Source organism: Papilio machaon, chromosome 20 (assembly GCF_912999745.1).
Source record: "Papilio machaon chromosome 20, ilPapMach1.1, whole genome shotgun sequence".
NCBI lineage: Eukaryota > Metazoa > Arthropoda > Insecta > Lepidoptera > Papilionidae > Papilio > Papilio machaon.
This window is the reverse complement of record NC_060005.1, coordinates 1,079,805-1,095,778: the sequence shown is the minus strand read 5'-3', so window position 1 is coordinate 1,095,778 and position 15,974 is coordinate 1,079,805. Positions and strand designations below refer to the sequence as shown.

Sequence of the window (15,974 nt, the reverse complement as noted above, 5' to 3'; positions counted from 1 at the left end):
TATCGCACAGATTTCCCTAAACTTGAATTACAATATCTAAATCTGCATAAACAGTCTCTTAAAATCCGACGTCCATTTTACGTAATAAATCCCCGCATTTAAGTCAATAAAGGAGGTCGTAGTCGTTTCTCTTTTTAATAGCAGGATGTTAGCCTGTATTTTATCTAAACGGCCACCTAACGTTTTCATACAACTCTTATTTTGATATTCTGAACCTTTTAAAAAGGGGCTCAAAGGCAATGAAGTTTTATCATAACGGAAGACTATCGGTCGAGTCCGGCAAAGCTTTTAGAATTTTCCGCAGTAACAGCTTTCAAAGTAATATCATAGAGTTTTTAAGCTATCTCATCCTTTGTTATATTTCAGTTCATAATATTTTTCACTTGGAATAAATAAGAGAAAAAATTTTAAAAACAAATTTATTTTGATATATATTTACATATTAGAATTTATCCATGGAAGAAAAGCGGTCACTCGCGTGTAGACTGAAGGGAGTCCCAGTTGACATCCGTCCCCTAAACCGAACGATACGATACCAATCTGAAAAATAAAATGTAGTTACGTATAACAAACAAATTATTAGAATTAGCTATTCCATAAATTTGATGTTAATGTGGCTTTCCATTGTCGAAATACATTTAGAAAATATATTGTACCCGCTCATTCTTTATGTAAAAAAACAGGGACAACGATATTTTAGCTTAATGATAATTACATTATTCACACTTCCTACTAAAAAATTTTTTTTTTTAATAAATAAATATAACCGTTAAGCGAAGCATTTATAAAATAAATGCATAACAGATAAAATAAAATTTACCAAAGTGCGACGATTCTTCCAAACAACAGTCAATGGACCTCCGGAATCGCCATCGCAAGTTCCGACGCCGCGGACACCGTCAGTGCAAAGATGGCTGCTATGCAGTGGCATGTCGAACCTTTGTTGACACTGCGCGTTTGTGAGCACCGATAATGTCATTTGATACAGCGCTGTCGTCGACGGAAAACTGTTTTGTGCTGAAATGATCAAAGTTAAAGGTACTTGAGTCTATCGACGCTATACGTTGAGAAAATAAATCAGCTCTTATAAAAAGTAGAAAAAGGGCCAACTGGTTGCGTAAAGTCAAGTGTACATTTGCAACCTTTGAGGAAGAGCAAATGTGGACGTTCAAATTCATTATTATCAATTATGAGCGCCTGTGTAAATTTTCATGGCAATTAGTCTATTATGATTTTGCATTTTGCTCTTTACAATTAGGCGTAACGTCTCAATCGCTCTTAATTTTTGGATTCTCATAATTATTTTTATATAATATCGTACGAGATATCTCATTTTACTTACAATCTCTAGTTTTCCCATAACCAGAAGCAATAGCTGATAGTCCTGCATAATTTTCTGACACTTCGGATGTTGTTGGCAAAGCAACCGGTTGTATGTTTTCTGTACCAGATAAAATATTTGATTTTAATTGAAAGCGTATAAAAAAAACATAATTTAACAACATTGTAGTATTTAGCCACATCTATCTAAGGGTCCGTTCACTCATACCGGGGCGGAAAGCAGAGCAGATTTTTATTGCATATTAAATAGAGCTTTATGCGATTGGCACTATGGCTAATTTTGCATTAATTTTACGTCTTTATTCGCTTGCGATTGATAAAAAAGATGTGACAAAGTAAATTAAAACCTTATTTGAATCGCATAAAGTTCAATTTTTATTGCGACAAATAAATAAATAAATAAATAAAAAATAAAATAATCTGCTCTGCTCTCCACCCCGACACAACTTAAAAGATAGGATAAAATACTTTATTCTGCCTTATGAACACTAAATTCATTAAACAATTTACCACTTAAATTTACTGCTGCTATTTTAACCATAGCAATGTCATTAGTTATTTCATTAAAATTCCATTGCGGATGAACGACAACATCAGTACTGTCTAGTCTGGTTCCGCCAGAGAATATTTTCAAAGACCCAAGAACAACTGTAAACTTCCTCGCTTGCATTTGACCATCTCTCCAGCAATGGGCGGCTGTGAGAACCCTAGTCCTAGACACTAATGATCCACCACAAATAGATTCCGCCCCTGTAGTCAGAGTGGTTACAATACCAGCCTGGAAAATAATATTTTTAATTTAATAAAACATAATTATGTATATACTGGGTCCCGCGACTCCGTCTGAGCGGAATTAAAAAAACTGGTATCTTCTGTGTGCTACCAGTATATGTTCTACATATACGCCGAATATCCACGACACCAGTTAATCCGTTTTGAAGATACCTTCTAACAAACGTCCATTCATCCTTCCATCTAAACTTTTGCATATTAATAATTTTATTACAAAATGTTTTTTATCTGTTATGACGTTTTTGTTGTTGATTTTTATCATTTAATTCGATGAACCATTTTCTCAAATTGATATTGTCACTGACCTGATAAGGGAAAGAGTTGAGCGTTGTAACTTGAGATCCTCCGACGATTCGAGACATCCCTTCCGTTATTTTTATCGCCCTTGCTCTTGGTATGCCCACCAATATATGATAACCATACGAAGAGTTACATTGAACGATACCAAAGAATAAGAATAACGTAAACAACTTGAATGAAAACATTTTGCAACAAAAGTACTCAGTGCTAAATGTCATAAGTTATTCGACGTTATTAATATACTCCTATTTTATCAGTAATTTGATTATCTTTAATTGATAAATATATTTATATAGAAAAAAGATAACTCCACTGTGAACACATAACTCAGGCCTGTACAAAAGAGGGGTAGGCAGAGATCACAGATCTCCATTTGGTGTTGCCAAATGCACCTCGGCAATCCATTTCAGGAGACGGGATGTGACGGGTGGCGAGCCGCGTCGCCGTCTTTTTCTCCCGGGAATTCACACACACACACACATGTTTGTATTAAGCCGCATTCACATTTGTCTGACGTGTTGTGTCGTGATGCGTCAGAAAGGTATCGGACTCATACAATTAATATGGTTGCGTGCACACTTCTCTGCCGCAGTGTGTTGTGATGGCTTGTGTTGTGTCGCGTCAGAAGCGATCCCGGTCCGCGTCAGTTGGGTGAGGTGAGGGGACGGCGCAGCGACACGACACAGCGGGTCGGACTAGTGTGCACGCGCACGTGTTGTGTTGTGACGCGTCAGTAGTTAGACATTCTAAAATACTGATGAAATTTTTCAGCATCACTCTCAAGCTCTTTAACGAGACAATGAAACTCGCCTTTAGTCTCTCTTTTTGTATTTACTGGATGTATCCAATATCTTCTTCTCTTTCTTTGTTTTATTAGAAGTGTTGCCAGTGCCAATAACTGCATATCTTCTTCATAATCTGAATCTGAATCGTATGATTCATGAAAAAACATTGCGAATGTGTAAACTCTCTGAGAGCTATAACGGAACTGATTAAAAATGCGTCATAACGCGTCACATAGATGTGAACAGTAGCCATCACGACAGAAAGCATCACGACACAACACGTCAGACAAATGTGAATGCGGCTTTACGATGTTATCTTATATTGTGATTAAATATCAATTTCTATTCAAGTACTATTTATTGTCAACATTATTCACAGAATTATTAACAAGTCACTAGTCACATTAGAAAACTCGGGTTGACTACAAATTTCATCTATATGTATACAATAAATAAAATTGAAGTGTCTGTTTGTAATATACATATAAAGATACATTTTAGTACGAAATACCACATTTAAAAATTGTTGTCTGTTCGCAAGTGCGCGTTTTAACCGGGTTTTGATTGAAAGGTGATGATTATGGGCACATTTAGGCTATTTTTTCTCTCGCTAACGGAATTGCAGTTAACCAGTAGTAGTTTAAATAGTGTTGTGTAATGGGTAAAAGTGGTGGGCAACAAAAATGTGTTAATACAAGTTCAACGGTACTCGAAACCGGCAGTTAATCTTAAATTTGACATTAAAGGATCACGTTAATAAGAATCAAGGTAAAACTCAAGAATCCTGGTTTCGTTGTACAACAGCAAAGCTCTTATCAGATTAAGTATTAAAGGAAGGGGCGCATTTGTATTTGGGCTGCCTCTCATCAATCCTGCTGCTCCGCGCTGGAGCAAAGTAATCTCCTCATTTGCTCAGATAACGGAATCAGGATAAAATCGTAAGGCAGGGATAAATGTATAGCCCGCATACTAATGAGATTTCTAGCAGAAGTCATTCTTGTATATACTTAATTAAAGATTTCGAAAAAAAAAATCGTTGAACTCAGTATGTGTTGCAATAGTAAAGTTGAATGTCTTATTAAATTAAAATAAAATCACCTAAATTTCCTTTCAACTACAAAACTACTCCAACGTTCTTAGAATATTTTACTAGTCATCAATATCTGTAGTAGTTTAAGCAATCATATGGAAAGTTGATACTAAATGTATAAACTAACTGTACAGGTTAAGTTACTATTACATATACATAACATTGTTACATGGAAGAGCGGGACTTCCTATCACAAGTACCTACCGGATACTTAAATGGAATTCCCAACACTAGTTTAACTTTGTACAATGTATTCTTAAGCCAATAAATCATTTTCATTTTCAAAATCATTGTAAACAGAAATACATATAATCAAACAAGTATATCTGAATCGATGAGAGGCGCTGCTATCGTGGTTAATCCTGTCAGAAAAAAAAAATTAAAAATACATGGCCGAACAAAATAACATAAAAGAAAAAACACAGAAAAGACAGCTACAGTTACAGTATGAATAGAACGTTGTGACACTTTTTTGACATTGAATGAAGGGCGCTAGTGAGCTTTTGTAACTTAGTTTGAAATATACCCACCGGGTCAGATAACTTTGTGCATCTATACACATTACAATTACTGTCTTTCTATAAGTCCGGGAAAAAACCAGCGATAACTTTTTTTTATAATTAACTAGCTTTTACCCGCGACTCCGTCCGCGCGGAATAAAAAATAGAAAACGGGGTAAAAATTATCCTATGTCCGTTTCCTGGTTCTAAGCTACCTGCCCACCAATTTTCAGTCAAATCAGTTCGACCGATCTTGAGTTATAAATAGTGTAACTAACACAACTTTCTTTTATATATATATAGATTGAATGATTGTGATTGAGTGGCTGAATGCTTAAACATACTATAAATTAAAAAACAAACCCATTTATGATTGAATAGTGATAAATCACTTTATTATTGTTTTATTTTTGATTACACATCAGTACATTAATGTTTTTACTTTTGGAAATTTTCAGTCTTTATAGATTAAAATCTTACTAATATTATAAATGCGAATGTTTATGTTGGATGGATGTATGGATGGATGTTTGTTTGAAGGTATCTATGAAACGCATTGATTTACTACTTTACGGCTTACGGCTAGTGGTAAATAAATGATGGAACGGCTGAACGGATCTTGATGAAATTTAGCTCAGATGTAGAACATAGTAGAACACATAGGTTACTAATTATATATAGATACTAGATGTCGCCCACGACTCCGTCCGCCTACAGTTAAAGAAAAAAACTTAATAGGGGTATGAAAAATAGATGTTGGCCGATTCTCAGACCTACTGAATATGCTCACAAAATTTCATGAGAATCGGTCAAGCCGTTTCGGAGGAGTTTAACCACAAACACCGCGACCCGAAAATTTTATAAATTAGAAATATATTTTAAGTTTTTTTTTAATTCCTTGCAGATGAAGTCACGGGCGACAGTTATGTGTATAAAATTAAAGAGTTTTGTTTTCAAAATAATGTACACTGTAATGTCTGCTGTAAGTTTTCAAGTTTTTCATATCGTTGTTATGCATGACATATCACAAAGTTTAAATTAAGATATGTAGTAAAGGTACGAACTATTCAAACTTCTTAGACACGTAAACTATGTTTATTATGAAGTTATATTTACAAAGTTAGATATTATAAGTTTTTACATATTTATAATTAAAACGTTTCGTTTTGTTTTTAAATTAATTTTAAAATTAAACAAAAATTACATAAATCAGTTGTAATATTAATTCGTAGCTCAAACAAATAACATTAGATAAAATTAAAGTTACAGAAAATGGTAAAAGTATATCGAAAGTGGCGCCTCCTATATGTCAATTAGATATATTTTCATAAAAACGCCATCTATTGCGAAGAATAAAAATTTATTTCAAATAAATCAAAAGCTGTACTAAACTCTGCGATTTGTTAAGATAATTGGTCTCTGTAGGTAACTGCAAAGTAAGTTGTGCGAGAAATTAAGCCGTCACTTCCATGACGTCTCTTTACTGATGGGAATTGTTTTGAAAATTATGCTCAATAAACGTAAATAAATGTAAGTAATAAAAAGGAGGTAATAAAATCACTAACCGTGGATTTCTGAGACAAAAATCTCTGGATAAAACCGATGGTTAGAAAACCGGAGGAAGAATGTAGTGTAACACTTCACTTTAAAATAAGAAAAACCTTAGTCTACAGAACTATACAAATTTAAGCATTAGAAATTGCTATTTTCGTTCTTCACTAAATAAAAAAATCTTACTAATATTATAAATGCGAATGTTTAGATGGATGGATGGATAGATGTTTGTTGGTATCTCAGGAACGGCTCAACGGATCTTGATGAAATTTGGCATAGATATATAAAATAGTCTGGAAGAACACATAGGCTACATATTATGTTTTTTTCCGCGCGGACGGAGTTGCGTGCGACAGCTAGCTATAGATAAATTTTACCATAGATGAATGAGATTTTTTCATACAGTCTTTAAGTTAATTAATACATATTAAAAGGAAAATTAATTAAACTTTTATGACATAATTAAATCATTAATAATTTCAATAGGAAAACGCCATAAATTTGTTAGGTGAACTTAATGGCACATAAATTATACGAATGTTCCTTAATTTGGTGCGAAATATAACAGCCGCGTAATTATGCGAAATGCTTTCTTTATACATTAAATATGATTTATTAATCTTATCTTACTAATATTATAAATGCAAAAGTTTGGATGAATGGATGAATGGATGTTTGTTTGAAGGTATCTCCGGAACGGCTCAACGGATCTTGATAAAATTTGGCACAGATGTAGAACTTAGTCTGGAAGAAGACATAGCCTACTCCTTAATTTTTTTTTAAATTTTGCACGGACTAAGTCGCGGGTAACAACTAGTTTTACTATAAATATAGTTAACAAAGAAGCAACTTGAATAAAAGATAAAGTAAAAACCTTTATATGGCAGAATACAGAATTTTAAAAATATCTATCAAGATTCACTCTTACAATGAAACGGACATACGTACAAACTCACACTCACTAATTTTGAAATGCCAGGGAAAAGATGACTCTATTTTAATACAGCAAAAGTAGTATAATCGTATAAAAACAACATAAAACAATAGAGTAACAGTGTAAGAGAGAGTTCCACATAATATTGACATTTGGCTTGTTTGAAAGCAGGTAAAAGGCGTGTTGTTCCGACGCGGAGATTTATCAAGGTAACAAAATTCAGGTGTAATGATTGTCGGTTAGATACGACTGATTTTTATCTTGGTTTATTCGTCTTTACGATGTTTACGAAAAGTTACCTTTTAAGTTGAGCTCCCACTGCCAAACAAAAGGAAAAATAATGTCATTACTCTACTTCCCAAAGAGTGTGAAAGGGATGCCGCTATGTTTTTCGCATTTTTCGTCAGTGTAAGCCAATGTTTATACTAATATTGAACATGCTTTAGTTTATTTAGCACGATATTTTTTATTAAGGAAAATAAATTGTTTGCCAAACATGGATATAGAATTATTGTACGTAATAAGATGGACATTTACATCGATCATCGCTTAAAATTTGCCTAGTTTTAATCCTCTTCCCCTTTTTCTTATAAAGGAAAAGATGTGAATGGGAGAGTAATTTGTCGGAGGATAGAATATTCTCTTTCTCTGCGTCCCCTCCTCTATCGATTGTCAGCTGTCACTCCACTATTTCAGCGAATCAGATGGTCGTTTGCTCGTTTGCCACTTTATGATATAAAAACAGTAATATACACTTTTAATTTTTAATTAATTAGATTGAATGTAGATGGCAAATTTTGGTACACAGATAGTCTAGAGCCCGAGAAAGGACATAGGCTACTTTTTAAATGGAATAAAGTGTTGTAAGGGCTTGCAAGGGAGGATAAAAATTCGTATGTAATTATCGTCATTTTTACATTTAAAAGCTTGAAACTTATTTTTTAGACAACAATAGGCGGAAGGGTGTATTATAACAATAAAGGAGATGAAAGTTTGTGGGAATATGTAAGGTTTATGTGAATATTTGATAATTTTAAGTAAATTAATTAGTCTAAGTCATTAAAAATGCTACCGAAAGTAAGTATTTCATGAGCACGAAGTCGCGGGCACAGTTACTATATGTTGAGATCATTTCTTAGTCTGTTCCATATCGCTCTGTAAACTACGAATACAAAATTAAAAAATTATATTAATGAAATCGTTGTCAGAATATCTGTTTATTCACAGAAAGCAATCATGTTTACAAGGCCTTTATATTCAGTTGTAGGTCATTTACGAAACTCGTCCGCTACAAAATGTCCCGTGATAATGAACTCGGGGAAAAAAATGCTGACATTTTATGATGAAAATTCGGAACATTTGCAACTTTATCCGTTTACAAACACGAGAATACATTTTAATTGCCTTAATTAATATATATGTGTGCCCATTTAGTATTTGCGCAGAATTTTTATTTGTATTTTATGTTTTTTAATAACGTCACTGTTTTTCAACGTATGAATTGCGGGATCCACAGGATGTCTCGAAAACTTAAAGAATTTTGTCCTCTACCATGTAGTAAAGGTCACAAAAAACTGAACTGATTTTTTAATCTGCCCTAGTAAAAAGGGGATCGCGAAATAATTTTACAATACTTACATTGTAAAAAAATAAAAAAAACACTCATTTATGACATCACATTTGAGTTAAGAGTATTTTTTTACAATTCACTCAAAAAACATTTTTTTAATATACCAATCCAGCCTACTATCCACCTTTTATAATTATGATAATGATACAGGATGTTTAATATTTATCTTACTCGTAGCAATGTTCAGTAACGCGTAATGATTGATGTGGTACATCACTCAATATTATCGGACGGATCTTAATTAATATTATGAAGCTTTTTATTTATTACTGTGTACTAATTAGTAGTCGGCGTTTTTAAAAATGCTATTTTATTAGTTAACTAAATTAAAACTAAAATAGTTAAGTGGCAAACGAGCAAGCGACAGTTAAATTTCCCGAAATAGCAATTAGACCACAACCCATAGACATCAGCTATTGCAGATGTGTTGCCTGCTTAGATATCTTGTTTCCATGTGTCCCTCCTCCGTCAAATTCACTTCCCTTTATCACCATTTCCTTATAAGAAAAGGGCGAGAAGAGACAGGGGGACTAAGTTAGGTCTCCGGCTCATACTGTCATCAAATAAAACGCAGAATTGCTTCCACTTGATGCAAGTCTTCTGTGAAGTTATGACGAGCCAACCATTCGTGTACCCGACGAATATTGTTGTTGCGGACTCTACCACTGTTATTGTACAATCTTTTCTTTGAGTGTAAAAATTACTTTAAATTTGTCATTAGTACATTATGACCAGTACAATTGGATTTACATGTAGAAATGAGGGCACTGTCTCATTATACAATTTGAGTTAGCTTCAGCCACAAAGTAGTGTAAACTTGAACCCAATCTAGGTAAGAAGTGCAATCCACTTGGGTACTATGCACTGAATATTCCAAGTGTTCTGTGAAACGGAAATAAATCTAATGTTTATTTATTCGCCGCGTGTCGCAAAGCGTGTTTATGCAGCTCAAGCCGCTCCACGTCTTCTGTTATGTAAATACTGACTTGATTTGTATAAACCACGACTGTCATAAAACTACCAGCCATGCCAACTGACATGAGTTGACTTCTAATCAGCTGACATCATTTTGGTAGATTTTTAAAAATGGTAGAATCCGTATTAGTTGCTGCTCGAATATCCTTCTTGACCGGAGACACGACCTAGAATACAAGCGCCAAGTAGACGTAATTCAGCGTTCGAACGATGAGTCAGGTACCGAAGGTCAAGTACTTGATCTTTTACTTTAAAAATAAAGGATGGAAGGTGGATTGTCTGGGGGAAGTGAACATTTAAGTTATTGTAAATGAATCACCTTCTACTAAGAAATACAAAAAAAAATACTTTGTCATTATACCAGAGGACAGATTTAAATTAACATGTACGATACGCGCTACTTACCTGGCACAATGTAATTTTGCAATTTCACTGCGGACCGAGTCCGCCCCTGAGCCGTGAATACATTACACGAAGCCGTATAATGAATAGTTTATCTTGTCAAAGCCAATACTAAACCCTTTATTAATTGTATTTTCTTTCTTTCACTTTAAAAACTACGAAACTCTAGATTTAACTAGCAAGGTATTTCTTTAAATAGTTTTTAATTTATATTTAGATGCTTATTTATATGGAAGTAGTAACTAAATAAAAATGTATAAAATTTTATCACACTAATATTATAAATGCGAATGTTTAGATGGATGCATAGATGTTTGATGATATCTCCGTAACGGCTAAACGGATCTTGATGAAATTTGGCACAGATGTTGAACATAGTCTGGAAGAACACATAGGCTACTTATTAAGTTTTTTTTATTCCGCGCGGACGAAGTCGCGGGAGACAGCTAGTTATACATATACTTACAAGAATATATATAAACATAAAAAAGTAATGTTAATATTTTTAGGTATGTCTAAATAACTTAATTGATTTATAAACAATGAAAGTTTGTAAAAATTGTTAAAAACAGTTTCGATATTAAAATTGTTTCTATAGATTAATGTTGTAACATTAATCAGGATGGAATTGAGATGGGTTCATTACATTTGAATCGGGATAATAAGGTTATGGCCGGGCCTCAATTTGCCAAAGTCCGGAAATGATGACAGACTGTTTTGTTAAACGCTGCCGATTATCCCACAGTTTACTGAATTAACATTTTGCTGGACTTGGAACAATTAGGTAGGGTTTTAAGTAATTAATACAGAAACAAGGGAGATATGTGTCGGTCTATTAGTACTTATAGTATGTTATATCTTGTGACATTTTATGCTATACTAGCTTTTACCCGCGACTCCGTCCGCGCGGAATAAAAAAAATAGAAAACGCGGTAAAAATTATCCTATGTCCGTTTCCTGGTTCTAAGCTATCTGCCCACCAATTTTCAGTCAAATCGATTCAGCCGTTCTTGAGTTATAAATAGTGTATGTAACTAACACGACTTTCTTTTATATATATAGATTCGAGATCCTTTTGAATCATAATGCTTTGTTAGAGATGAACTGTGATATTAAGAGTACTTTAAACAGACGTGAATATAATATACTAGCTGTCTCCTGCGACTCTGTCCGCTCGGCATTAAAAAAACTTAATGCGTAGCCTATGTGTTCTTCCAGACTATGTTCTACACCTGTACCAAATTTCATCAAGATCCGTAGAGCCGTTCTGTAAATACCTTCAAACAAACATCCATATATCTAAACGTTCGCATTTATAATATTAGTAAGATGTACACATAATGTACCTACACATGTATGTACGTAAATTAATGAAGTTGAATGAATGTACTGAGTAAGAACAAAAGTCGATTGTGACTGTCATTTTATCCAACATTTCACTCTATACTCTATGACAATTTAATACATAATTGATGAACAATAAATTCGCTTTTTATCTTAAAAGTATGAAGTTTTTTGGTCGAACAATATATTATTAAGACAATTTTCTCAAGTTATAAAAATTTGATACCTCCAACATTCATTAAGGATTTATGTAACAAATTTCTTCTTTTTTTTATGTTGAGATGCATTACCAAGTTTATGGTTACTCACAAAATTTCTCTTCTAAATATCTCAGAATCTTTTTGTGTTGGGCGACATTCTTTTTATTTGTAAAATTTTATGATTTCTCTGGATTAAAAGAGTTTTTTTACGGAAAAGCTTTGTTAGATTTAGCAAGAACATAAACATATAACGAGGTAGTAATACTAAAAAATTAGTATTTAGTTTCAGAAACTAACGTTAATATGGGACATCCTGTAGCACTTAAGAAATAAAAATAAAGAAATAAAAAAAAAAAAAACTTTTTTTTTAGGATTTTTTTTCTATAAATTTTAATTATTAAAACTAAAAACATGTTTTCTAAAAATCTTTTAATAAGAAGGCAACGAGCTTACAATAAGTTGCTTAAGGTATTTTAAATGAACATCTTTTCGAAGTTTCTTAATTCAAGCATACTTAAGTTGAAGACGTACTTTAAGTTGAAAACTACATTAACTTGAAAGTAATATAAACACCTTTAAATTCCGTTAAGCGCTATGTAAGTGGGGAAAGGAGCTTGCGCCGTTAAATAACTTTCTATAAATTTTAACTTACTTTCAAAGATGGGTTAATTTTGCGTAACCAGTTTTCGGGACCCGTCTCTTACTCAGAGGGAGAGAGAGAAAGAGAGAGAGAGACGGTCTGCGACCTCGAAATAATATCCGTTCCACTCACCCTGAAAAAGAGCCCCCGCAGACTGGAATCTAGTCGGTGCCGACACCGGATGAATCACGTGAGTTTAAGTTTAATAATATAAACTTTTCCTTTGCTCTTAAACATTAAAATCTTTATTAGATGTAAGAATTGCAAGGATGTGGCAATCTCAACGCTGATTAGTTCAATATTAATTTATTCATTTAATGTTTTTTTTTTTCATAGCTATTGATGAAGGCAATGATATGGTAATACTTATGTCATGTTTGTCGGAACATACTGTATATCTAATGTGTTATGCAGCTATAAATGTGATATTAATATATACCTAGAAGTACTTAATACAATCTCTTAACAAATTCACGAGCCAACACGCGACCGTAATGAGAAAACTTTTGCAATTCTCGGCCTGTGAATATTGTAATTATCATTTTGTCTATTGCCTTTTATCATAAAAAGTTTCGAAAATAATTCTTTGGTTCAAATGGAACAGAATAAAGCGATTTTCTGGGGGTTACAAAAAAATTTCTTAGTATAAAAATTTTATACAAAATGTCTTTTTATATTATTTATTACTTTGTAATTTTTACTCACATTTTACTACTCGCGAAGTCTAAACAAATAAAATCGTTAAAACAGGGTTATTTCTACACGCTGGGTTACTTTCCTCATTATTATTATTATTTATTTATAACTAGCTGTCGCCCGTGACTCTGTCTGCGCGGAAATAAAAACTTAATAAGTAGCAAATCATTATTTTTTCTTTCAGACTATGTTCTACATCTGTGCGTAATTTCATCAAAATCCATTCAGCTGTTCCGGGGATACCTTCAAACAAACATCCATAAATCCATCCATCCATCCATTATTTCTTTAATTAGCTAATTAAAACGTATACTCTTGCAATATTGAACAAAACTTTTGTTTTTAATATTTAAACTCCACCAGAAATTTTACATCGATTCAATCAAGAATTTTGATCAGCTGGGCGTCGAATCGTCAACAGTCAAATTTATCGTATTTAAAAATGTGGAGAAGGAAAAGTTTTGGAGCACAGCCAACCTCTTAATGTAATTGTTTGGAAATGGAAAAGCTTTTCCGGCACTAAGCTTATGTTTTTGTTACATAAATATAATCGCCACTAGCGAGAGTGTTCTAATGGACTAGAAAATACTACGTGATTAATGTCCCGTACGTAATTCAATAAGAAAATATTGCCTTTACTCTCTTCATTTCTTGATAGAGTCCTTAAAGTTGGCGTGAATTACGCGTTTCTTTTTTTTAATTATGTCGAGTTTTAATTGTTAATAATTTGAATTTTTAATACAACAAAAATAAAATATATTTTCTAAATTCAAATTCGGACTTTCATGATCAATTTATTAAAAATCAGGATTCTCACTTATATTAAGTCAAACTTTTTGATAATAACATTTTTTTATATCATAAGGTGGTAAACAAGCTAGCGGTCACCTGAATCCGCCTAAATAGCGAAGCAACCTCTGTCCATAGACATCCGCAATTGCAGATGCGTTGCCTAACCTTTATTCTACAGAGGAGTGCATCCCCTCCCCATCCCTAGAAAGAGGATATATCTTCCTATGCGTCCCTCCTCCGTTAAATCAACTTCCCCTTCCCATAATTTCCTTATAAGAAAAGGGTGGGAAGGGAACGAGGACTAAAATTTGACCTCCGGCACCACACTCATCAGACGAAACGCGGAATTTCTTCCACTTCACGCCTGTCTTTTGTTTGGTCATGGTTCAACGGTCAACCCGGCCCATTCGTGCACCCAACAAATATTGTTGTTGAGGGATCTACCATTGTAATGTAAATACACCGTCTAAATCACAAAAAATACATCTATAAATATAGTCGGAGTTATGAAATGTTTCTACATTTATCATTTACTTCTATTTAAATGCAATTCTTTTTTTACATTTTGTATACAAATTGCGGAGACACTTCAAACAGTCCTAAAATATTTGACCTAGATGTATTAAAAGATTTTCACTAATTTGAAATATACAACATTAAATCAAGAGGTACTCAAACGAATAAACTTTTATATGGTGATGATAACGATCTGTAGTAACTCTAAATTGCTTTTAATTAATTCATTTCAAAATATTTAAACTTTACACAGTATCACATGTGGCAAAGAGAACTTTAAGTATTACTGTGGAGGGGTACACCGATAGATGTAGGCCTAGGAAGAGATTGATGGATTGCGTGAAAGGTGACATGATCAAGAAGGGGGTGACAATGGAGATGACGGCAGACAAATTGATTTGGAGGACGGAAACCTGGTGCACCGACCTTACATAAATGGGACAAGGTCAGGGAGATTATCACGAGTTCGTTAGTTCAACCTGTTTTATTAAAATTGATGTAGATTTAAATTTATTTAATTATTAAACAAAACATTTCTAGGATACGTTTGTTAGATTATTTTTCAATAGTCTAGTATTAGAATACGGATTGTAGATCTAGCGGTCGTGGATACAAAACTTTCCATTCCACTACTTGAAATGATTACAAGAAAAATCACTAAATCAAGGAAAAATCTGCTAATATTTTCATTTAATAAAATAAATGGCAGTTACAAAGGCCGCCATAAATACTCGTAGTAGCTGAAGCGAGGATTTTTGGATTTACTCGAGCGTGGCAGTTAAACATAAGTGAGCAACCTTGAACCCAAACGTATACTCCTAACACAAATTAAACGCTCCATATAGATCCGCGCTTTTAGGATAGCCGATCATGATGTGAAGTGCGTCAGATTGAGGCAGAGTGAGTTTGGTACCTTATTTTTAATAGCTATGCTCGAGTAAATCCAAAAATCCCCGCTTCGGCTACTAAAAAAGTCAGCGTCAAATAGCAATCGGAGTGCAGCAGTACACTGCAGTGCGAGTACATAAACCATCCAATGCCCGTAGCTTAAAGCCGCATCTGACGATTGTTTGAAGCTGTTGTGTATAGACCTAATTGGTTTAGTCATAAGGAACTCTAGCATTTGTTTCTTTAAAAAGCGAAAAAAAAATCGGTTAAGAAGTTGGAAAAGAGCCAAATACTTAGTGTAATTATTTGGAAATAGAAAGACAAGAGCCAGGAAACGTAGTTGGCTTTTCCTTTCGGGTACGGAGAAGAAATCTCCGTATGAAAATTCTAATTAAAGGGCTTCAGTTTTTTTTTTTTTTTTGAATTCTCTAATGGCTGTTGCACGTGTTGAATTTAACTATTAGTTTTTCTATTTAGTTTATCAGCAAAATCGTTACATAATTATAATCATCATCATCAGCTCACTATACATCTCCATTAAGTGTTCCTACAGTGTAAGGGGTGAATAGGCCATAGCCAACAACTCTCGCACTTA

General features: G+C 33.5%; 1 protein-coding gene across 1 annotated transcript; it reads right to left on the bottom strand.

Annotated features, from left to right (window-relative positions):
• Positions 1-435: 435 nt before the first annotated feature.
• Positions 436-2,628, bottom strand: LOC106714679 (collagenase). The gene is made up of 5 exons (XM_014507779.2): positions 2,439-2,628; positions 1,852-2,119; positions 1,343-1,441; positions 821-1,017; positions 436-540 (listed from the first exon to the last, which is right to left on the bottom strand). The coding sequence occupies exons 1-5, from the start codon at positions 2,616-2,618 to the stop codon at positions 436-438; spliced, it is 849 nt and encodes a 282-aa protein (XP_014363265.2). The 5' UTR covers positions 2,619-2,628.
• Positions 2,629-15,974: the final 13,346 nt, after the last annotated feature.